Source organism: Cydia pomonella, chromosome 25, assembly GCF_033807575.1.
Source record: "Cydia pomonella isolate Wapato2018A chromosome 25, ilCydPomo1, whole genome shotgun sequence".
Classification (NCBI taxonomy): domain Eukaryota; kingdom Metazoa; phylum Arthropoda; class Insecta; order Lepidoptera; family Tortricidae; genus Cydia; species Cydia pomonella.
Window position 1 is genome coordinate 2,855,978 of NC_084727.1, and position 24,171 is coordinate 2,880,148.

A 24,171-nucleotide genomic window follows, 5' to 3' on the forward strand; every position below is an offset into this window, starting at 1 on the left:
TCATGTTTGTGTACGATAGTGCAATAAATGAATATTACATCTTGATATTTAATAAAGTCACTTCGTCATTGTGTTTGATAGACAGCCAATCTGTCAATTGAAGTGTTTTTTTAGTGAATCACTAAACGATAGGCATGTCACCCAACAAACAGGTCTATTATTATTATTAACGAAGGTAGTTTGCTCTGCATGGTCTTATCAGTATTTCAATGTCAGTTTACGAAATGTTCTTTTAGTTAGCATTTGGTATGATTTGTAACTATCTTCAATTTGTCAGGTTTCTCCCTGCACGCGTCGGTGCACGCGGCGCGGCCGGACCTGCGCTGCGTGCTGCACCTGCGCGCGCCCGGCGCGCTCGCCGTGTCCAGCTCCCGGCGCGGCCTGCTGCCCCTCGGCCACGAGGCGGCTCTGCTGGGGCCGCTCGCCTACCACAGCGTGCCGCCTGGTAAGCTTCCATTAGTGGCTCTATGCTCTGTACACCGAGCGAACCGCAAAGGCAAGATAAAACAAAAACCTGCTCACATTTCACGAAAATTGGCTGAGAAATGCGACTTGTACTTTGGACAGCCGGACAGAAAGTCGCGTGATACTATCCTATCGCGCCAATGATGCAGGAGCATCTTTTACCATTACGTTGCCAAGCAGATCATTGGAATCGAAAGCTATACTGTAAACCAACTAAAACTAACGTACGCGCTATGTGCACCCTTGCACTGCTTAAAAGCGTGCACCAGAATGCCTTTCGGGCCGGTTGCTGGTAGCTTATCTACGCCTGATAGTGAAAGACAAAATACTGAAGCATGTCTTTGTTTTGTTCTAGGACTCTTGGATAACGAGGAGCACGAGAAGATGGTCCGCGCCCTCGGACCCTCGGCCAAAGTGCTCATACTGAGCGGTGCTGGAGCCCTTTGCTGTGGAGCGTCACTCGAGGAGGCCTTCCACCATGCCAGGCAGCTCACTGCTGCTTGTGAGGTCCAACTGCGCCTGGCCGGGGTTCCTCAGGATGACCTGCACTTGCTGGATGAAGAGACTAGGCACAAGGTGAGGACTGACACCGGGTCTAGGTGTTTGGTGTCTATTGAAGAGGCCTTCCACCACGACAGCTAGCTCACTGCCGCTTGTGAGCTCCGGCGGCGCCTGGCCGCTGTTCTTCAGGATGACCTGCACGTGCTGGATGAAGACACTAGGCATAAGGTGAGGACACCAGGTCCAGGTGTTCCAGGTGTCTATTAAAGAGGCCTCCCACCACGCCAGGCAGATGACTACTGCTTGTGAGGTTCAACTGCGTCTGGCAGCTGTCCCTCAGGATGACCTGCATCTGCTGGATGAAGAGACAAGGCACATGCTAAGAGCCCGTGGCTAGGACCTTCAGCCAAGGTGCTCATGCTGAGCGACCGTGGTCCCTTTTTCTGCAGTCTGGGCTGACTTTTCAATAACAAAGTGGGGCCAAAACGACAAATTACTGTGGAAATATTTACTATGATACTTCGACACTTTCTCTCAAAGTAATTTCTTCTCTCGTGGAAGTTAGAGCAGTTAGTTTAGACAGACACAGTAGATTTATTTTATAAGTACTAAGAGCCAGTTGCACCAACCACAATTGACGGACTGATGAACGTCAGTCAGCAGTGAACTATGAAACTTTCCATACAAAAATATTTTGCGAGCGCTTTAAAGGTGAGAGACGGTTTGACCCTTAATATTTAATTATAACAACCTGTTTTAATACTATAGAACTTTAAACCAGGGGTCACTAAATGACTTGCTATTTTATAAGCTTGCTTATTTAATAAACTGAAGTATAAACGGATCGCGATTATTATTTTTAAAACTGGACCCTTGAAGAAACGAATTAGTGATCCCTGCTTTAAACTCACGAGTTTTGTACACATATCATTGTAGTCTGGTAGTTGCAATTTCTTTGACTACCTCGGAACATTTTGTAAACGTGTTGTGTACCCATATCTCCATTGATAGTTTGCTGGGAAGTCAATCATCCGGGACCACCCAGCTGAAACGTCGGAAAAAATAGAAATAATGAAATTATATCGCGTTAAAATGACTAAATATAATCGATTTAATTTCAGATCTACGAGCAATCGCGCTCCGCACCGGCCGGCGACGCCAAATGGCGCGTCGGCGGCGAGGAGTTCGAGGCTCTCATGCGCATGCTGGACAACGCCGGCTTCCGGACCGGATACATCTACCGCCACCCGCTCATCAAGGTATTTTTTTCTACTACGTCGGTGGCAAACAGGCATACGGCTCGCCTGATGGTAAGCGGTTACCGTAGCCTATGGACGCTTGCAACTCCAGAGGCGTTACATGCGCGTTGCCGACCCTAACACCCAGCACCCTCGTTGAGCTCTGGCAACCTTACTCACCGGCGGGAACACAACACTATGAGTAGGGTCTAGTGTTATTTGGCTGCGGTTATCTGTAAAGTGGAGGTACTATGACATCCGCTGTGCTGTGCCCTACCACACTAAGAGAGATGACATTCACGATGCCCATACCTCTCTATTGGTCGTAGTTTAAGGACATCCGGACCTAAGGTTCATCATATCAGCTTTTATCGCCTACTGCTCAGCGTAGGCAGAGCTTCGGGTACGCCACTTGTCCGCCTCGAAATGCTCCGAATATCGCCCACCCGACGAGCCGCCGGAGGCCATGCACTCCTAGTCTAGCAGATTGTTAACTCCATTGATATTTTGCTGGGACGATAGAGCTAATTTAGACGGCATACGAACTCGCATGATTTTAGTTACATCGCGGACTATTGAGGTTACAACAAATTCGGCTACCGATCAAATACCGCAAATACCGCAATGTAATAAACCTCGCTTGCGAGTTTTCGCACTGTCTAAATGAGCCCTTACACAGCTTTTGCCGTATAGTTTATTTCGGTCTGAAAACTCTCGTGAAATTTAAAATACCGTTGATAATTTATTTATTTTTGGTCAAAAAACAGCTTGTGGCTTGTAATCTTGTAAAAGTTCTATCAGTCATGTGGTTGTTATTTGAGCGTTTCATAAAAACATGCTACTTTCATAATAAATTTTGTATTTTTCTACTCAAAATCACGAGCTCTTTCGTTTCTAATGGGATACAAATGTCCCATCGTTTTTTTCCCTATTGTGTTACCGTTTCCCCATATATTTTGTATAGCGGTAACAAAAAGGAAAGTTTGAAAAATTTATGGAAATTTTGGGACACTTCTTTTCTCCTATAGGCATGAAAAGGGCACGCGATCCTGACTAAAAATAACACAAATGTGGCAAAAAAGGTCACAAAAAAAAAGAAACGCTCATTTGAAGCTGTTTTAGATAGTTAACTATAACTTATTTTTCCAGAATGAGGTGCCGAGACCCAAGAACGACGTGGAAGTGCCGCCGGCCGTGTCTTCCCTTGGATATCTGCTTGAAGAAGAGGAGCTCTACCGGCAAGGGTATGTCGTTTTTAGAGTCCCGTAGCTAAAATGAACGAAAACTTTTACATTTTAGTAATGTCCAACTATCTGTAGTATGTCACACTTCAAATGATTTTAGTGCGGTTATTAAACGCACGTCGTCCCGGTGTATAAGCGTGACAGCGCTATACCCCAGGAGCAGCGTTCGAATCGTATCCAATGTGCAGACCGCTTCACTCAGAAACTGATGTATATTACTTTTAAAAAATAACGGTTAGTGTGTGGGCTACTTAGTGTATTTAAATATTTAAAATTAATAAAAATCAGGGCGTGACTCAATTTTTATTTGTTTAATGTCGTAAATAACGCCTAAATTTATCATATAAACATTTCTCAAGATTTATTTCAACGCAAGGTGCAACGGGTTAATCTGAGAAATCGCCATACTTTCATTGTGCAAGCGTCCATTTTCAAAATTACTCCACAATCCAAAGAATTCGAAATTACCTATGTGTTTAGGTATTAGGATACTTCCGAATTCAGCTTGTGAACTCTTCGTTTTGTTAAACTAATATGAATATTTATTGTCAGCATCTGGAAGAAGGGCACCGGCAAGGCGGGCGAGCGCACGCGCTGGCTCAACTCGCCCAACGTGTACCAGAAGGTCGAGGTGCTGGAGACCGGCACCAGCGACCCCAAGAAGATCACCAAGGTAGAATACCTCCGCCTCGAGGCCGAGTAGCCTCACCACTTCGTACTTCTGACGCCCTGGTAACGGACCAAACCTTTTAAAACCAAATGGTTACAGTTTTAAATACATAATAATACAGAATGACCTTGAAATCGCGGTTCATTGACCGAACACGTCGGCGAAACAACGCTAGGGTTGGCTACGCTTAGACCGTGCGAGTCGAATTCGTTTTTGATCAAAAATGTAAACAGTACACGTGTATTAATTTGTACCTATAGCATATGCCTCTTACGTCTACTAGATAGTCAAGATGCTCGAGAAGATCACCAAGACCTCCGTGTCGAGGCCGAATAATCCATCTATATGCCAGGGCCCTTAACAGACCAAATATTTCATCTCACCCACAGATAACTCACAAATAGTGAATATACAGTTTTTAAACACAATACGGCGTGACCTTGAACGTGCGGGTCGTTGACCGCACGCGCTGCTAAAACTACGCTAGGGTCGGCTACGCTTATAATCTGGGTTGCACCAAACCGTGTGATATCTGTAAAGCGCTTGCTAAATTGTATTGTATGTAAAGTTTCATATAAACAGCTGAGTGACGTTGATCAATCTGTCATAATGTGGTTGGTGCAACTGGCCCTTAGACTTTGTTCTGGTCCCCTTAGACTTTGTTCGGGTCCCCTTAGACTTTGTTCGGGTCCCCTTAGACTTTGTTCGGGTCCCCTTAGACTTTGTTCGGGTCCCCTTAGACTTTGTTAGGGTCCCCTTAGACTTTGTTCGGGTCCCCTTAGACTTTGTTCGGGTCCCCTTAGACTTTGTTCGGGTCCCCTTAGACTTTGTTCGGGTCCCCTTAGACTTTGTTCGGGTCCCCTTAGACTTTGTTCGGGTCCCCTTAGACTTTGTTCGGGTCCCCTTAGACTTTGTTCGGGTCCCCTTAGACTTTGTTCGGGTCCCCTTAGACTTTGTTCGGGTCCCCTTAGACTTTGTTCGGGTCCCCTTAGACTTTGTTCGGGTCCCCTTAGACTTTGTTCGGGTCCCCTTAGACTTTGTTCGGGTTCCCTTAAACTTTGTTCGGGTCCCCTTAAACTTTGTTTGGGTCCCCTTAGACAAAAAATTAAGCAGCAAATTAATGTTATTATTTAGAGCGTATGCAACCGACTTTGCTCCAGTTATCGGACCCATCAAGTATATTCGTCATCAGACTCAAAAGCCGGCTTTATTTGGCTGTAATATTCTATTGGTTCACTTTCTGTCACTTTTCCTTTCCTCGAGATCAAGTGTTTAACTGCCTCTTGGATAAGATTCTGAAAAGTGGCAAAGTTACAGTTCAATTATTCAAACATCATCAATATGAGTGAAAAGAAAAAAATGGATATCTGTTGGCAGCTCTATCAGCGAAAAATACTCGTCGAACATATTATTTTATGATTTGATGTACGACTACGACGTAGAAATACGTGTTATGTGTACGTTTTTTCCAGAATTAGACACTAGATGTCTATTAGTCAGGGGCGTAGCTACCGCCGTATCTGCCGTATCAATTATACGGGGCCCTCAGGCCACGGGGGCTCCCAACGTGCGTTTTTGTGAGAAATATTTACCCTTCCTAAGGTCCTTGCCACACTTGACGGAAATTCTGTCGCCGAACTTCCGCGGCGGAACGCCAATACATGTTATTGCATATAAAATACAAATAGCGGGAACACTTCACGGAAAGACCGATCTTCCGCGAAGTGTGCCCGCTATTTGTATTTTATATGCAGTAACATGTATTGGCGTTCCGCCGCGGAAGTTCGGCGACAGAATTTCCGTCAAGTGTGGCAAGGACCTAAGGGTCCCCAAACATTTTTTTATACGGGGCCCCGCTAAGGCACGCTACGCCACTGCTATTAGTTACGTTTTAAGAATAGTCTCGGTCTATTTAGAATTTTGGTCACCCTAGTCCAGGGGTAAATTATGGTAGTATGATTTATTTTTTATTTTTGGCAAAGTTTCTTTTGTAAAAATTTGAATTTATATCGCTTTTGTGTGGTGAGTAAAATATTGATATTGTAGAATATTCGATTGAAAAAAGGTTTGTGTCATTGACTTTCAAATATAACTACAAAATCATCACAGTCCAATCATATTATACTGTTTTAAGATGTTTAGAAATACGTAATTTTATTATTTCTACTTCTACGGTCACAACTACGGTGACTATTAAGCTATCTTTTTCTAGGACATTCCAAGGTGTTTTATTTTACTATTTTTATGATATTTTATACTTTTCCTTTATTATGGGGCTGGGGTTGTGCTTTTCTTTTATATTTACCTAGTTGTTACGTGCCTATTTCTATATTTTTTGTTGTTATTATAATAGCTGTCATAGAAATAGGAAATAGAGAGAAATGTTGTCCTTATTGATATTCTACATTCCCTGTAATACAGTCATTAAATAGTTATTGAATAAATAATTATTAATTCCACAGTAATAGCAGATTCGCTCAAAATGGCTCAAAAATCTTTATTAAAAAGTTTTTTGACATTGTAACTTTTATTCAATAATAAGCATCGAAATTATTTTTGTTTAGTAGAGAGATATTTTAATCAGATATTAATATATTTAACGTGTTTTATTATAATCATTATAATGCTTATTGCTATTGTGTGTATGATTTGAGGTTTTTTCTAAAAAGGATGTCCCGATTATGCAAGGCCCTTGGTCACTCTATTTATTATAATAGGGTTGTCACCAAAGGAAAAATAAATGCTTTAAAATGGATACTTCTTTTTTCATTTGTTATAAGAACAATAATTTCAGAATGATAATAATGTTATAAGAATGCGTCGCCATTTTGACAAAAATAATGTCTATAGAAGTACAAACGCAATCTAAGAGGTATCCACTTTTTAATATACGGTTGTCTTCTAAACAACCCTCCGTTTTGTGTATATCGGGATATACAATATTTCGCTTCACATATAATTGTGCTTTTAGAGTTATATATGTTTACAAATCAATAAAATATACGAGAAAATAATCTTTCACTGGCTTCTCTCACTCGTGAAATGCTTTTGAGATGTTTTTTATAACTTTGTGTTTTTTTATAATGTTGTTTTTTATAATATAATTAATAGTTTTTTGTGACTAATGTAATAATGTTTTGCAGTGGGTCGACGCTAACAACGAAGAGGTAATACTTTTGTGTCCGATTTTTTTTACTTTTTAAACACTTTTTTTTTCTAAATACTTTTTGCCGCACTAAGCGCTAACGTTAAGGAAGCTTGGTTACGGGGCTTTTTAAGCGCTCTTTTTTGCAGATAATATATAATAATATTTATAAGTTAATTATAAGCTTACTGGGGAATGTGGGGAGATTAAATCAATTCAATTCTTGTTTTTCTGTGGGTGGACTTTTATTTTGCTGTTGAATTTTTTTACGTTGGATTTCGATAAAATTTGGTTCATGCATAGAGCCCCTTATTCTGTTCACACAAGACATGTGTCGTTCACGAGTGAGTGATAGAAATGAACTATATCTTTTGATTGAACTCACTTACTCTTCAACTCACTGAAGATTTACCTCGCTCATTAACTCATCTATCTCAGTGTTTCTGCTCGCTCTTTCCCACTCATGATTCGAATGAGCCGACCGAGCGTGACGAGCGAGTGAGCGAGTAAGACTATGCGAATATGTTGCCAATTTTTGATATTTAACAATTTTTACACATATCAGTGAAAGAATAAGGATCAAAGTCAAATAGCCGGGTCCACACAGAGCGAGCACACGCGCGAGGTAATTTCCTCACGCACAATGCGCCGCCTCACGGCCGAAGCACGTCTACACTGGCCGTAATGTGTCCAAAGATGGCAGTAAATTTACGTAGTTACAAAATTTTGTTTGACAATACACCTCTTTTTCAAATTATCTTTGATTGTATGCAACCATCATGAAAAAGAAAGAATAAAACTCTTAGTTATTATATAAAAAAAACTTTATCAGTGCGTGTAAAAGTATTTAGAAAAATACCTTTCTCATTATTTTCCGGGTACTTTCTTTCTCTCTCTATCACTCTGTTTATTTTCTTCATCTCGCTTTCTCTAACAAGTTGGTCGTCGATTCTGGGCATCGTATGGTTTATCTACATATTACTATATGTTTGTCTGTCTGGTTCTGTTTTTAGGGATTTTTTCAGCATTGGTTATATATTTTACTTAGGAGTCCCCGGCAAGCTCGGCCGAATTTCACCTTACTAACGGAGTTGCGTACTCATTTTAAAACTACGTGTTGGATTGTAATGAAACTTTGCACATGTAATGGCTTGAGGTATATCTAGTCCTGTAATTAGTTTATATAGCTCCAGTTTATAAAACAAACGAAATAGAGCAAAAAGAAGTTTTGTATGAAAAACTTAAATTCGCTGTATTTTTTTAACTAAGGTATCTACAACTAATTACATGAATAGATATACGTTATCCTATTGTAAGTACAAAGTTTCAGAGCAATCTAGCTAGTCGTTTTAAAATGAGAGGGTAACTACGTTTGTATGGAGAACCGAGCTTGCTGGGGACCTTTAAGCCTTTAAAGTCGGGACTAAGATAAAGTGTGGTAATATCGTCATTAATGTCAAATTTCTATGAAGAGACGTTTAAAATGACATCACCTCACCTTGTTCTATTCAATAGGGTGCAAAGTTAACTTAGACGGACTCTTAACTATATGTGGCTTTCCATCACAGAAGGGTCGTTATGCTTCATCTGCAGTAACGACCTTTTTATCGGAATTTCAGATGGAAACGACCTTATTGCAGTTGAAGCATAAGAATCCTTCTGTGACGGAAAGCAACATATAGAGGTACATTATTTCAAATGGTTTAACAAAAAACTGTGTAAACCATATTCTAATTATGTAGGCTCAATCTTTTTGGAGATACCTAGAGATGGGTGGGGGTGAGTAAATACTGAGTATTTACTCGGTATTTACTCAAAGCACCCGATACACCTCTGGATGTTGCTAAAATTGTACTGGTAACTCCGGGTTGAAACGGCTAACCCTGATGGCGCAAGTGGCCCAAGTAAAATAATTATACATGGTGTACCATGAGGAAACCGAAAGATTTTAACAGTTTCCTGATTACATTTGGAGACTAAAATGTCATATAAACTTTTCTGGATTTCGCCTAGTTTCAGAATTAATACCAATTTAAAAAAAATCTTATTATGGAGCATAATCTAAATATCCTCGTTGATAGATGTCAAAAAGTGACAAGTGACCTTTGCTAAAACTAGGTATTCCAAAAAAAATTGTAAAAATTCAGTTCAAATTAACTTTTTTGTACAAATACATTTTAAAAAATTGGCGAAATTTACTTTAACTCAATTTTTTTCCTGCTTTTGGCCTCAGTAGTGTTTGGTTAAAATATTTTGGGTTGCTCGTGTTACCCCGTGTATGTACTTATATAAAAGAACCAGATTAGACTAATAAGACTATACGATATATATCCTAACATTATTATTATATTTAAAGCTTGTACTAAGTTATCAAAAATATATCAACAGCATTTCATTTTACCCTGGTACCACATCGAGTTTGTACAGTGTAGGGAAACAAAAAAAGGTTACATTGGTAAAAGTGTTGCCACTACAATCCCTTCCTTGCACGCCCTTCTCCTGTTTTTTTTTTTTTTTGTTTTTGCACGTTTTAATTTAGCACATAGTATGAAAATGCTGCTTTAAGAAAAATCATTTTTTAACCCACAATAGAGAGAAAACCGGTTATATCATACAAACCGGTTACAAATAGAGTCATCAGTTTTACACTTTTACACTTCCTGGGTTTTTGTTTTACACATATTATTGCATATGTACGTTACGATACGATAAAGCAATAGATGTTGTTAAACAATTTTAAGAGTTGCATATTTTTCTTGTCAAGCTTGCAAAAACAACACGAATAAGGAATTTAGACAAATTATTGAACAATGTTGAGTTGTATATGTAATGATTTGGAAATTAGTAAATGTGGTATACATGTGGGTATATATTTATATTTGCTTAGCAATATTTTTTATTCAAAAACGGGATCTTTCACTTTCTTGCTTTAGTTTATTTTATGAGGTTTGATTATAATCACATAATACATTATAATATACTACTATTTATGTTTCTTCTTAGCATGATTGCCTTTGCACGGTATCTGGCGAATTTTATTTTAAAAATACTGTACATGCTCGATGTAACCAGGTAAAAAAAAAAAAGAAATTTGAGCCATTATTTTTATTTACCACACCAATTATATTTGCACACTTTTATTTCTCATTACTTATCCTGTCCTTTTAACCTTTTTTTCTTGCTGGCAACATTTTTACTCATGTCTTTTTTCTTTTCCCCACACTCGCGTTACCGTCGACCTGAATTGGACCTTGCGGCGTACGCAGTGGGTGCAAGATGGCTCGCCCGCGCACTCGAGCACGCCTGTCAAAATTGACACGCTACAGTTTGTCCCTAAGAACACGAACCCTAAGGAGTTCAAGGCACTCCAGCAGCAGGTATGTAGCACTTTTTATTATTATTTTATTGAAATATCTAAGAGAAAGTGCTTAACCGGTTCAACATCAAGTTAACCGGTTTTCAAAAGTTTGGTTTGTAATTTTACCTTTGCATTTAGGGAAAAAAAAATATTTTATTAAACAGCTTTTGATTTGTGTTTTTAAGTAGTCACAATAAAGTAGTATATTATAAATTATAAACTGAAATGGATGTCACATACTGAAGTAAAAGTGACAATCCCTCTCGTGGTCAGTTTTTCTTTACTTAAAGACAATTATTTATAAGTTATGCGGTCTGGAGTATTTACAAGGTTTTGTGTATGTTAAGTAAATTGTATTGATGTATTAACAATAGTTATTTGATATTTGTAATGATAGGTAAATGTCTCATTTTATTGGTTTACAGTCTATTAATCGTACTGCATTCGCTGCTATGTGCATTGTTCCTACATTAAAACGATTAAGTTGTTTTTTATCCTTTTCTGTAAACGAAGAACCGGTTTAGCACTTAGCTGAGCAATATATCCGTAATGAGTAATGTATAGATTAAAATAATAAAAACTGGCATCACCAGATCAAGGACAACCGCCGTGCGGATAAGATCAGCGCCGGACCTCAGTCTCATATCCTCGAGGGCGTCACTTGGGACGAGGCCAGCAAGCTTGTCGGTGAAGATGCCGTCAACACACACACCGGGGACCATGTGGTGAGTTACAAGCGGCAAGAAAAGTCTGATTTGTACCTCCAATACAAATAGTCTTCTATAATTTTTAATTCCAGCCCCCGATGGACCCCTAGTTTGAAATTTATCAGCTAACAGGGGCATCTCGGAAAAGTATTGGGAACTTCACACAATTTTTGAAGTGAACACTTTTTTAGCGGCGCTGTGCACTTTTTGTGATGGGGAAAAAACAGGTCACGTGACCGACATTTTCGTCAGATTGGAAATTCGTAATACAGACACGTGACCTGATCGAAAAACTGTTACAATGTCATTGAAGCCAGTAGACCGATGTTAAAAAATTGTAATAGTTCTAAAGTGTAATTTTTTTAATGTAATATAAATTGTCATGTTGGTGTACGATAGCGCAATAAATGAGTATTGTATTTTACCACACAAATGATAGTACTTTTATACTGATAATTAAAGCAATTCGTGCAAAATTATTCCCTAACAATTCCAAAATATCAATCATGCACAACGTTAATATTCAAGTTTTCACTTCTGCCGGCACTCCCGGAGTGCAACCCGTTGTTTTTTTTAACACTTCTGATGAAGCTAAGAGCATGTTTGGCATGATAACGTTTGATAACTAAGCTTTAAATACGACGATATATATACAGATTTCTGTAGGTTATTAAGGTAGCCACATGCGTCACATCCCCGACAAAGTAGACCTCGTGGAACGCCTTAACGGCATGGTTGTCCTTCAGGTCCTAATGGGCGCCGCGTCCAAGGGCATCATCCAGCGCGGCCACCAGCACAACGCGACCGTGTACAGCGCGCCGTACGCGCGCAACCCGTTCGAGCACGTCACCGACAGCGACATCGACGAGTACAAGCGGCAGGTGGAGCGCCGCGCGCGTCCCGACTGTGAGTGCTAAACCGGTTTAAGATAAACCGGTTACATGTTTAAACCGGTTTTTATTGGCTTATCATAAGTGTATACTCTGGCAAACCCTCTTTGTCAGTAGAAAAAAGCGCGAAATTCAAATTTCCTATGGAAAGACGACCCTTCACGCCTACATTTTTTTCTACTGACGGAAATAGCTTGCCAAACTATATTTCTCCACGAAACAGACGTGATAAATTGATGGACATATTAACGAAACTGATATTTGTTTGTCGTGACGTGTGTATCGCAATATTTCAGACGACACGGACCTGTCCGAATCCGAGGCGATCAGCGCCGCGCAGGTCACGTCGCCGGCCAGCGCCACCGAGACCGAGGAGGAGTCGCGGGACGGTAGTACACTATATTTTATTTTTAAAATCATCATCATCATATATTTAAGAGTTAGACCCTTGTCGGTGGAGCGATTTCCATGTGTGTCGATGTCGGTTCTCTTGACAGCCTGATACGACACGATGTTGAGTTTTTCCTTTACTTGATCTATGTAAGTTCTCCTTGGTCTCCCCCTCAGTCTTCTTGCCTCAACTCTCCCTTCAATTATGTACTTGGTAAATTCGCCGTGTCGTAGCAGGTGTCCAAGCAATTTTCCTCCTTTAAAATAAATAAATAATAGCGCAGTGGCTGCTAATCTACACGCAAATGCTGCGATCATCCGTTTTGTTACACTGTCTATTACTCTCTTTTGTCTAGTTTTTAGAAAACTCTGTTTATTTTTATTTTAAAATGCTTGTACAATGGGCTGTGCTCTGAAGAATTGTTTGACATGATGCCCACGGCTACTTTCTATCACCGCACCGCCCGCCGTCGGCAGGATGTTCATCCTCACACCCTAGAGCCTAAATGGTCACGCACTGTGCGGTTTAAGAGGAACTTCCTCCCGCGCACGCTCCGGTTGTGGAATGAGCTACCTGCCGAGGTTTTCCCGAGGGTCTACAGTATGAGGTTCTTCAAAAAAGGAGTGTACAGATTTTTAAAGGGTCGGCAACGCGCATGTAACACCTCTGGAGTTGCAGGCGTCCATAGGCTACGGTGACTGCTTGCCATCGGGCGGGCCGTATGCTTGCTTGCCACCGTCGTGGTGCAAAAAAAAAATTGTTTTGTATGTGTGCGATTATGTGTGTGGCAATAAATCATTATTCTATTCTATACGTTACTAGTATACAGAATGCAAAATGAATATATTGTACATAAATTATAATTTTTATAACTCTCGTTTTTCAGAGCACCGCGTCCTAAGAATAGAGACGAAGCAAGTGCCGGTGAGGAGTCAGCCGGAGGTCGTGTTGAGCGATGGTGAGGTTACCACATTCACTCACAATAGGATTGGCCAGTATTTTACAGATGGCGCCAAGATAGGTTTTCTTATCAGTTCTGAGAAAAGTGTCTAATTCATTTTTTGGATTTTTTTTTTGGCCTGGATGCCAAATCTCATAGAACCGAACTAGACAGTTAAAACCTATGGTGGCGTTATCTATACAAATCCTTGAGTTCCAGTTTCAAAGTTTGTCATTTGAAATTATTATATTTTTTATATTTTTACTATATGCAAGTTTTAGCAGCTTTTTCCAATTCGCAGGCAAAATGACAATTGTTTATTTAAACACCAACAAAAATAATAGTAGAAAATAATTGTATTACATGTAATACTGTAAAATGTATAGTAAAAAGCGTTCTGCCGTGGAATGACTATACTTAGTTTTTTTTTGCATTAGAACGAAGGTAAGCTATCTTGACGTGTCTTATTATTGAAAAACACTTGTGAATATTAAGTCACAGCATATATGTTATAATTATATAGCATATATGATTATTAATATACTTTTGGATCCATAAATGTTTTTTTTTTAAAGCTGGTTTTTCAATAAAAGACGCGTCATTATTTTTACCCTTTTTCTAATGCTAAATAAACGAAGTATATTAATAGACGCGTTCACATCGATAGCTAACAATGATCGTTTTGCCTGTATTTTTAATATTACGATTTTTCCAAATTTATAAGCACTACCTTTTTGTAAAGTGCATGTTTTTTATCTTTTTTTTTAAGTAGACGAATTTACTGTTACCAAAAAAATATTATTATGTACATGCTGTAGCAAGTTTTACATTATAGTATTTTTTTCGCATAGCTAGTGTACGGTGTTAGCTGTCATTTCAATACAATTTTGTGTTTTAAAGTTACAAATTGTATGGAGATGAAAGATGTCACCAGGGATCGGAAACCGGTATTTTTTGTATGGGAACGAAAACGGTATTTTTTCGTTCTTTGTTAATTATTTCATTCCTAATCGGGCAATCTAATAATACGAAGTCGTTATCTAAAAACACAACTGAGTCCTACATTTTGAGTATAAAATAAACCGAAATATATGGTTATTTCGATGTTTTTGCAAAAAACCGGTTCCGTTCCCTGGATGTCACAATATCTAAGCTATGTAAAAATATAATTGAGAATAATGAAATATGATTACCTGACGATATATATTATAGTTTTATGTATTATGTTTATGTAATATGTATTTTATATATTTATTTATGATAACTTAGGTATAGAGAACCTCAAAAATCGTTGCACGTACTTGGTAAACAAGGCAAAAGGCACGCTCCACCGAAGGCCCAGCAAAAAAAACGGGCAAAGCTTTTAACCGGTTTAGCAACGGTAAGTGTAATCGAAATAAACCGGTTTTGCGAGCTACCGGAAGTTTGGGTTTTGCGATTTTTTATTTTATTTGATTTGTAATAGTCATGATGCATATTCATACATTTCTATCCGTTTTTCTGCAGCAGTTTTTTTGTGCAACAGACAGAGGAATTCAAATATCCCTTATATAAGTATGTATTTGTTTATATTTTTTTATAATATTACTAACTCTTTTTTTATATATTTTTCAATTTAGATACCTTTCATATTTCATAAATATACTGTTCATCAGTGTGCCATTCTAATATTTTATTGGTAACTTTTTCAATAGCTGCGAGTCTAAAACGCGGTTATCACATGAATGCAGTTTCCCAATTTGCTCCGGTGTGAGAGCGCTATGCACGTATGTACCGTTGTTCCTATTGCGTACCGGAGCGGCGAGCAAATCTGCATCCAATGTGAACACCGTCTCGATAGGTGATGCAAACCGGTTAAAAAAGAATGTAGATTACGGGTAAACCGGTTTCTCATACTAAACACTCGGTTTTGTTTTATCTTTTAATGCATGTGTTTGACGTATGATGTCTCCGTAGTGGACACGACAGACTTTCTGCATGCCGAGCGGTCACATGCCGATAGGACCCGAGGTTAGTACGAATTTTAGTAATATATTTAAGGTTTAAGATACATTTGGCGTTTTTAGACAAAAAGTTACTATTCCATCAGTTGTAAGTGATCCTGGAAGTTACGTATGTCAGTAGTGATTTTTGATATTAGAGATATTTATTGCCGATACCTTTTGTCTTAAAACGACATGTTATGTCACTTCAGTGCACGATTTTATTTGGCGTGGAAAATATATTGGGATAGATTCTTAACAAACCTGGCAATATTATTTATTTAATTAATAACATAATGTAATCATTATTTAATTTAAATAAAAACATTAATCGTTTGTAAAAATCTTTCCCGAAGCTATCTCACTAATTCCTACTAATTTCTTAATGGTGGTTTTAATTTCCCACTTGGTTTCATGTTATTGATTGGTTTATTTTCACCTCTCCTTTCTAAATTCTTTGTTAAATTTTTCCAATAATTGCAAACTACGTACTACGTAGGAGCAAAATTCAGAGTACAAAAAAATATACAAGGCTGTTAAAACCTTTTTTCATCGGGCTAACCTAAACGCAGGCTCAATTCCTAAAGAGCCGCGGGATCCGAACCTTTTGTCCGACGACGAGGTGTTCCTGGACTCGCCGGCCGGGTCCACCGCCTCCTCGGCCGTGGCGTCCCCCGCGCCGCCCGCCGCGCGCGTGCAGGCTGGGGTCGTTAGAGGTAAAGGTGGGGCGAGGAAAAGGCACTGACGCGTGAATGGGGGTAAACGAGGTGTAGCGAAATGGGGGTAAAAGAGAGAATAAAAATGTGACTGGTGAGCGAATGAGTTATAAGTGTGAAACCGGTTTTTGTAGTAATGTAAAGAGGAAACCGGTTTATGTTCTTACAAATACGGGTTGCCGGTAGTTACCGTGTGTGAATGGGTTAGAAATATGAAACTGGTTTTTATATTTTTATAATAAGGAAATCGGGCGTACTGTGTTTTGTTTGAAAATTTGCGTGTGATTGTTAAAAGGCTGGATTTAATTCAAGGAGTGGTATTAATTGTCTGAATTTATAAATTCAGATTAATTAGATGAATGGTTTGTTTGAAAAGGTTAATGAGTATATTTCACGTCGTATTCGTTTGAAAAAAAAAAAAGGTAACAAAACGTGGAAAGTAAAAAAGCGGGATTGAATGAAAGTGCTTTCAAAATCTTTAAACTATATCTGGGGATCTTGTGGTGTCTTAGGCTTGTGAACCGTCTGTGGGGCCGAACGCTGACTTTGAAAATCGATTTTGCATCTCTCTTTTATTCCAATGTTGCGAGAGTGAAAGAGAAGAGATCATTTTCGATATTTCATGTTCGCGATAGCCCCCTGTTCTAATGTGGCGTCTTCATGTTTTTCCCTATTGTCATCATCAGCTAATTGGGATCGTGTCTTGTTATCCTTGTCTGTCTTCGTACATTCTCTGTTTGTATCTATTTATGTCCTTCGTTTCATCCTCAAGTATAGTCGTTATTGTGTTTATGTCTCATATATTGGTGATTCTATGATTTAAATTGCTCGTTTTTATTAATAACCTTGTCCATTTTAGTGTTGTCCATATGTATATCGTCATCGCGTTATCGTGTCTTATTTGAACTAAGCTAATGACATATACTAATAGTATCTTTCAACGGAACTACATGTCATACTTAGTTCTAGAAATGCTTGAAACATCAAAAGGCTACCAATCAAAATAACCAATAACGTATCCTATAACTCTCCTTGTGAATTGGTTGTGTCCTGTGCCATTATTAATTTAATTTGCTTTAGTTAGGAGTCAGTCAATTCAATTTCACTTATTCTTAACACCTAACAAAGTATTTGTTCTACAAATCACTAGTCCTTACTTAATCGAATTTGAAGTTGAGTTCAGTTCAGAATCTTTTGGTAATGATCGTTAGTGCTTTGTAGAACTGGTCTGCACGCTTTTTAATCTCATTGCAGGTACTAAGCTAACACCGGAAGCTATCGAAGCACTGTCCACTAACAAACGATCCTTGCATGACTATTCCCGAAACAGCAACGTTAGTAAGATCATTCAGAAATATGATGATGATAAAAAACATCCCAAGTGCAAAGTCAGTCTCAATAATAGGCTAGGTAACGAAGCTAGGGCCAATGTAGATGAAGTCAATGATCACAAGGAACATTATGCTTTTAAATCAAATACGGCTGTACATTTAGATATTGCGGATGTCAACCAAGTCACTAAAGACCCTATGGATCTTGATAGAAAGAGTAATCAAGGCGATCTAAGCAGTAGGTCCAGCCTATATTCCATCCCATCTATAGAATGGGACGGAAAATTCAGGTCCGATTACACCCTTCGAACCCAATCCTTGCCTAGGAAAAGGGTCAAGTCCACGACCAATTTGTTTAGAACCAGATCCCATAGCGGATTCCTAAATTCTTACATCAGAGACCCGGAACCGAATCATTTCCACATCCCTAAATGGAGATCTTGCGGTTCCAGAACTAACTCCTTCGTATGGGAGCTTAACAAAGAAAGAAAACACCAGAAACCACATTCAGTGTATTTCTCAGTAGATAACATACACCAAGAATGTCAAAAAGAAGAACTGCCTGACATAGTTACGGTTAGAGAGACGATAGTGCCCGTTTTCAAAGTAGCTGAAATTCAGGATGAGTTTGTTGAAAGCCAAGAGTTCAATGAAGATAACTATCTGGCTGATTTGAATAGTTTTTCTTCAGAAAATCAAACGGTTATTGAATCCGTTGATCAAAACGATGTCACTATCACTGAATCCAAAGTTGTTGAAGACAGTGTTCAAGTACAAAGAAACGATTGCATTGCTTCTAAAGCTGATATTGTCCAAGTAGATTCGGAAAATACACACGATAATCCGGATACTAATGAAGGCGAATACCACAGCTTTTCAGATGAAATGGACTTCGAAGACGTTTACGAGAGTCCAGTCAAAGATCTAGTTGAGAAGGACATAAGGGATTATTCAGTGCCTATTAATTTCTATTGTGAAGATTACACAAAAAAAGAAAGCCCGAAAAAGTCGCCCAAGAAAATTATAGCGGTGATCAAAGATAATTTGATTCTAGAACCAATACTAGAAGAATCAAAAAGCTCTTATGACGAATCTGGTAGTTTCAATAATGATACTACTAATGTTAGAAAATATTCGGATGCCGAAAATGTGTTTACTGAAGCAAGTAATGAAATAAGCGCCTCTAATATGCCTACATTTGATGACCACGACGTTAAAAATAACCAGTTCAAAGAAATTATAGAGAGAAACATCGAACCCTCTAGTGAAGAAAGTAACAGAAGTAAAAATGAAAATATTGACGGTGTTTTTGAAATTCCTTGCGCAGATATTCCCGTGCAGCTAGAAAACGAAATTCCATACCAAGAAAAAGAATTGTCTGCCCAAGATGTGGCACATATAAAAAACGAAATATTTGCGATGCCTGATACAACAGATGACAATGTATTCAAAATTCCTAACGCCATTCCGCCACGAAGCATAAAAAATGAAATTGTTGACGACATAAACCTTCGAAAGTCCGATGACTACAGTATTGCGTCTAGCACCGAACTAACGAGCTTCAATTCCACCGCTGAATTCGAAAAATATGAAGTCATTGCTGATATTTTAGGCAAGATCTTAAATCGTATCGATGTACAAACAGAAAATGACTACATGGTCAACATTCCTGATTTTAAGAAAGAAAGTGATGATCTTCATTTTGACTACAAAAATCCGGCTAAAGAAAATGAATTGGATGTGTCTGATCAATCAGACAATGGTGAAGCAGAGAGCTTTTCTATAACCAAAATAATTCAAGAAATCGAAGGTACAGCAACTTTTAATGAATCCGTGTCAACTGAAATCAGTGAAGCGGATAGTCAGCCCCATAAAATAGCCGAAGCCATTGTTTACTTCATATTCGAAAGTGCATGCTCCGAGTGGAAAAATAAAGAAAAGAGTAAAGCAAGGATCGTTAAACGAGTTATAACCGTTGTTGACTCCGAAGATATACTGTTTACTGCCGCAAGTCTGTGGCCGGAAACAATTGATTCAAATGAAGAATTAAAGGAAATCGATAACGAACCAGAATCCGTAAAACAGACTTCAGAAGAGATCCCTCACCATAGCCCTGTCAGCACGGAACTGCGTACGCTTAATAACGCAAATCGTTTTGACAAGTTAAAATTAGGGCCAGAAATTATTAATGAGTTACTTGACAAAATAGTGGTTGAGCCTGACCTTCAAGCTTTAGATAATCACATGTCAAACACAAAAACCCTTTCATGTACAGTGTCAAATTTAAAAGAATGTAATAAAGACATTAATGAACCCGAAGCACATCTAGTAAGCCTAAGAGAAGATGCCATAGACAATCTTTTTCGGTATTTAAGCGACGAAACGCATCTAAAATGTCATGAAAACTTGAGAAATAATGATATGAATGTGCAAGAAAAAATACGGGTGAATTTAGGTATGCTACCTGTTAATAGTAGCACCCAGCTACAAGAAGGAGGCGACAACGATTATGAAGGATCAATCTACGACAATATGAATAATAATGTGGAGTTTATCGATCATGAACAAGAAGATATACTCCTCGGATATGACCCTGAAAATATCAATCATTCCAACATTATTGATAATATTGAAGACGCTGAACAAACGGGAGAATTGCAAACTGATGATGATATTACACTAGCATCTTCAAGGTTCGATACTTTCAATGAAAATATTGAAATCGATACAAAAATGCGCGATGAAATCGAAGATGACGATAGATCTCATGTTGTTGATGCAGAACTTTTAAATCAGTTGTGTAATAACGATGGTAGTGAATCTATTGGCTCACAAATAGTCTATACAGTATCATCTGATCATAAAATACCGTCTGATGCTGAATCAGATGAATATGATTACGAAGCTGATGTTGTTAGTCAAAAAGTAGAAAAAATGCATGATGATAGTTCTCATGACGACTTTCCCAAACCTGGAGAACGCGCAGAACCTTTTAATGAAACTTTCGTAATAGTTCCTGACGAATCCTGCAGTTCTACGCTGGGAAGCCACATGAACACAGCGTTTGTACAAGACGATTACTTTAACAGTATATCCTCTTCACCAAATACACAGAAAACTAATTTCGAATCGTGTACAGAATCTCCAATAGTGAACACCAGTAATAGTACACTTTATGAAAAAGATGATTCCATTCTTGGTTCTCCTTTTGTCAAAAGAGCATCCGTCATTTCCATGTCACAGACAGAACATAGAGGAGGCGTCAAATACTGGTTGTCATTCGATGAGAGCTTAACAGAAATAGATAGACATAAAGACTCATACAGACCTGTCAAAAAGTTTAATGAAAACAAAATACCAAGCTTTTTCAAAGTAGATTTCGATAGTGACCTTCACGACAGCTACGAAAGTAGTTTTAAAAGATCTAGTGTACTTTTAGACGATTGTATTACTGAAGAAAACATTGCCATGGAAGAAAGCTTCATATCAGCTAAACCTAACTCGAACTACGACACTTGCGATTCTGATCTATTAGAAAATATGCCTCAAAAAATGCTTCTCTACAAGAACAAAAATATTTCTAGATCAGAATTACGTGAAACTAATAAACGTCTTTATTCCACATGGCCTCCGTTTGAAGATACGTTGTTTTATAGAATTATTTCTAAGTTTAGGATGTCTGAAAGTTTTGATCCAAGCGACTTGGATAATGTGGAGAAAATTAATATTACTCACTAGTAGTTAGTACTGAGATTATTAGAAATACTTGTACAAGCAAAAATGCTTCTTACAAATTTTCAATTAGAATTTGAAATATCGTAAAATGATATTAATGATATGCAAGCCGACTGCATGTATTATTGTAATATTTTAAGGTTATTAATTTAGGGTGTAATAGTTTTAAAAAAGCACAGACTAAATAATGGCTTTTTACAGAATATTAATTGTACGGTTTAATAAAATGAATTGCTCCTTATTTACTAACAAGTAGTATATACATGATTGATCCATCCACAATCGACTCTGTGATTTGCGCGCAAGATGGTCTCGGGAGTAGTCACGCCTTTTTAATGTTTACTATGCATGTTTTATGTTCAATGTTTTCATGGTTTGTATGTTTTTAGCTTATTTATGTAAATTGTAAATAAATAGAACAATTTCATCAAAGGAAGTGGTTGTAAATCCTAGGTGATAGTAATTATGATTTGGTACAGAAAATGATGAAATCATTCTATTTAGTGCTATTTTGTTTATGATTTTATGTGGTAATGTATGGGAACTGAACGTTTGTTTTGTTATTTTTTCTTTTACAGTAAGTACATTGAGCTTGGCAAATATTCAAAAATATTGAAATACGAAGTGCTTCGATATTTTTGTATTTCCGTAAAACCACCCAACTATAGTCCAATACTGCAACTATGGTCCACAAGTTCAAAAGGAAATTAAGTATCTATACCAATGTTCCTTGTGGTTTACTCCTAGTTTTACCTTCCATTTATAAACATACTTTGCCTTAGAACTACAAAAATATAGTAAAATACACATCTGAACGAGAAAAATTGAGTTTATTTGTGGACCATAGTTGGGAGCTTTGGACTATAGTTGGGCGGTTTTACGGTTTGTACTTGGTTTATAATAAGTTTATTGTGTTCCGCTAAGTTATTGTTTTCTTGTAAATATGTCCCACTTTTATTAAAATGTGTTTAATGCTTACGTGTTTGTTTTTACACTAAATTTTAGCAGTAATGTTTTGTCTCGAAATGAAGCACCTGCGGTTACTTATTTAATATTAGGCAGGGTTCATTTCAAGTAAAAACATTGCTCTTTTTATATTTCACTGCCTTTCCTTGTTTTTTTCTTTTTGTAATAAGACTGTTGAGATTACTCTTCATACAATGAAGGAGAAATTTGGACTCCTCTCTGGGTTTAGATATAATTTTCTTATAAATAATCTTTAAGCCATGACGCCGTACAAATAAATTTATAAAATTATGAATACTAGCTTAGCTAGCTTATTTTTTAAAAGATTTTAATGTTTGCCGCAACACTTTAAAGCTAACTGGTTTCTATTTTTAAAGCTAACAATTAACGTAACGGTCACATTTTAACCGGTTAAACATGAAAATATTTTATTAGTTAATAATATTTACAATGCGGTTATTTTTGGTAGGCCGGTAATAAAATTGTATCTAACCCAAAAAAATAAGAATGGAAGCATTTCAGCAGTCTTATAACCCCTGGTTTTGAGTGCGGGAATGTTTTACTATCCAAAAAATAAGTAAAAACTATAAAAATAGAAACTATTTTAACATTTTTGGAGCTTATTAGCATGTTACCTATTTTTAATTAACTTTACAAAGTTATAAATACTCTAAGCGGTGGTGGCCGAGTGGATATGACATCCGACTTACAATCCGGAGGACGCGGGTTCAAATCCTGGCTCGTACCAACGAGTTTTTCGGAATTTATGTACGAAATATCATTTGATACTAGCTTTTAGGTGAAGGAAAACCTCGTGAGGAAACCTGCATACATCTGCGAAGAAATTCAAAGGTGTATGTGAAGTCCCTAATCCGCATTGGGCTAGCGTGGGGACTATAGCCCAAGCCCTCTCGCGCATGAGAGGAGGCCTGAGCCCAGCAGTGGGGCGTATATAGGCTGGATTATTATTATTATACAAATACTCAAATTTATAAGTCATAAATCAATCCCGCACCCAAAAACCCGGGTATGCTTATAACACTGCACATTCTATGCATGAAGCGTTGGGATGGTTTGGTTCGGTCCGCGAGCCTCGCTTCATAATAACGTCGGTCAGAGGTGAGTCACGCTTGCTTATTTTAATTTGCGCCGTTTTTGGTTACTTATCGCACCCTCGAAATTTTTTTGGCCGATATTTCATTTGAACGAACGTATTTTTTTCATAAACCGTCAGATTTTCAAAAGGGTCACAAATCTAACCTAACTTAATCACAATGGAGTTTAAAGAGTGCTTTTTCAAAAGTTTGAAAAAATTAACGGCTTTTGAGAAAAACGCGTTCGGTCAAATGGAAATTTGGGAAATTTAACATTAACATTATTAACATTAATCGAGGTTGCGATAGGATACCGCTGTTTTTAATAACATATACTTGTTGTTAATTTGTACTATATTATCAAAGATATTTCACGTTATTTAGTTATTTTGTATTTTTACATATAGTAATTAAATGTTGCAAAAAGTAATTAAGCGTTGTTGTAACACGGGCATTACATTTAATTCAACCAAACAATTGAAAACTGTGATATATCAATATTCACATTTAGTAGCAAATATATAAATTCGTACTAAACACCATTCAATATGTAAATACGCCCTAAAGCAAGTGTATACGCTCGTAAAGGCCTTATAAGATAAAAATAAATTATTGATTATCTCCGAAATGGAGTTAATTAGAATACCGGTGTCTTTGAGAAAGTTTCCTTATTTAAGCTCAGGAATGCATCCTTGAAATGGCCGGAAATAAAAACACGGTGTATATTGATTGTCTTATTTATCTATGTAATTAAAAGTAGCGATTTAATCCGCAACAAGTATTGTACCTAATTCGTTT

The 24,171-nt window shown here is 37.7% G+C and overlaps 2 protein-coding genes across 7 annotated transcripts in view; both read left to right on the forward strand.

Moving 5' to 3' along the window:
- Positions 1 to 24,171, forward strand: part of LOC133531463 (protein hu-li tai shao) — a 124,497-nt gene that overhangs the window by 93,672 nt on the left and 6,654 nt on the right. The window contains exons 7-19 of one of the 6 annotated variants that reach the window (XM_061869700.1): positions 278 to 445; positions 821 to 1,041; positions 2,088 to 2,225; positions 3,354 to 3,448; positions 4,001 to 4,121; positions 7,262 to 7,285; positions 10,530 to 10,640; positions 11,215 to 11,346; positions 12,075 to 12,234; positions 12,515 to 12,607; positions 13,496 to 13,567; positions 15,506 to 15,559; positions 16,104 to 16,449. In XM_061869700.1, the coding sequence (XP_061725684.1) occupies positions 278 to 445; positions 821 to 1,041; positions 2,088 to 2,225; positions 3,354 to 3,448; positions 4,001 to 4,121; positions 7,262 to 7,285; positions 10,530 to 10,640; positions 11,215 to 11,346; positions 12,075 to 12,234; positions 12,515 to 12,607; positions 13,496 to 13,567; positions 15,506 to 15,559; positions 16,104 to 16,276 (1,562 nt within the window). In that variant the 3' untranslated portion in view covers positions 16,277 to 16,449. Of the gene's footprint in view, positions 1 to 277; positions 446 to 820; positions 1,042 to 2,087; positions 2,226 to 3,353; positions 3,449 to 4,000; positions 4,122 to 7,261; positions 7,286 to 10,529; positions 10,641 to 11,214; positions 11,347 to 12,074; positions 12,235 to 12,514; positions 12,608 to 13,495; positions 13,568 to 14,818; positions 14,931 to 15,505; positions 15,560 to 16,103; positions 16,450 to 24,171 lie in introns of those variants that run through there. The other 5 variants (XR_009801540.1, XM_061869698.1, XM_061869701.1 and 2 more) reach the window with 5 other exon arrangements.
- LOC133531459 (uncharacterized) lies at positions 16,638 to 22,897 on the forward strand. The gene has a single exon (XM_061869689.1). The coding sequence runs from the start codon at positions 17,777 to 17,779 to the stop codon at positions 21,314 to 21,316; it is 3,540 nt and encodes a 1,179-aa protein (XP_061725673.1). The 5' UTR covers positions 16,638 to 17,776; the 3' UTR covers positions 21,317 to 22,897.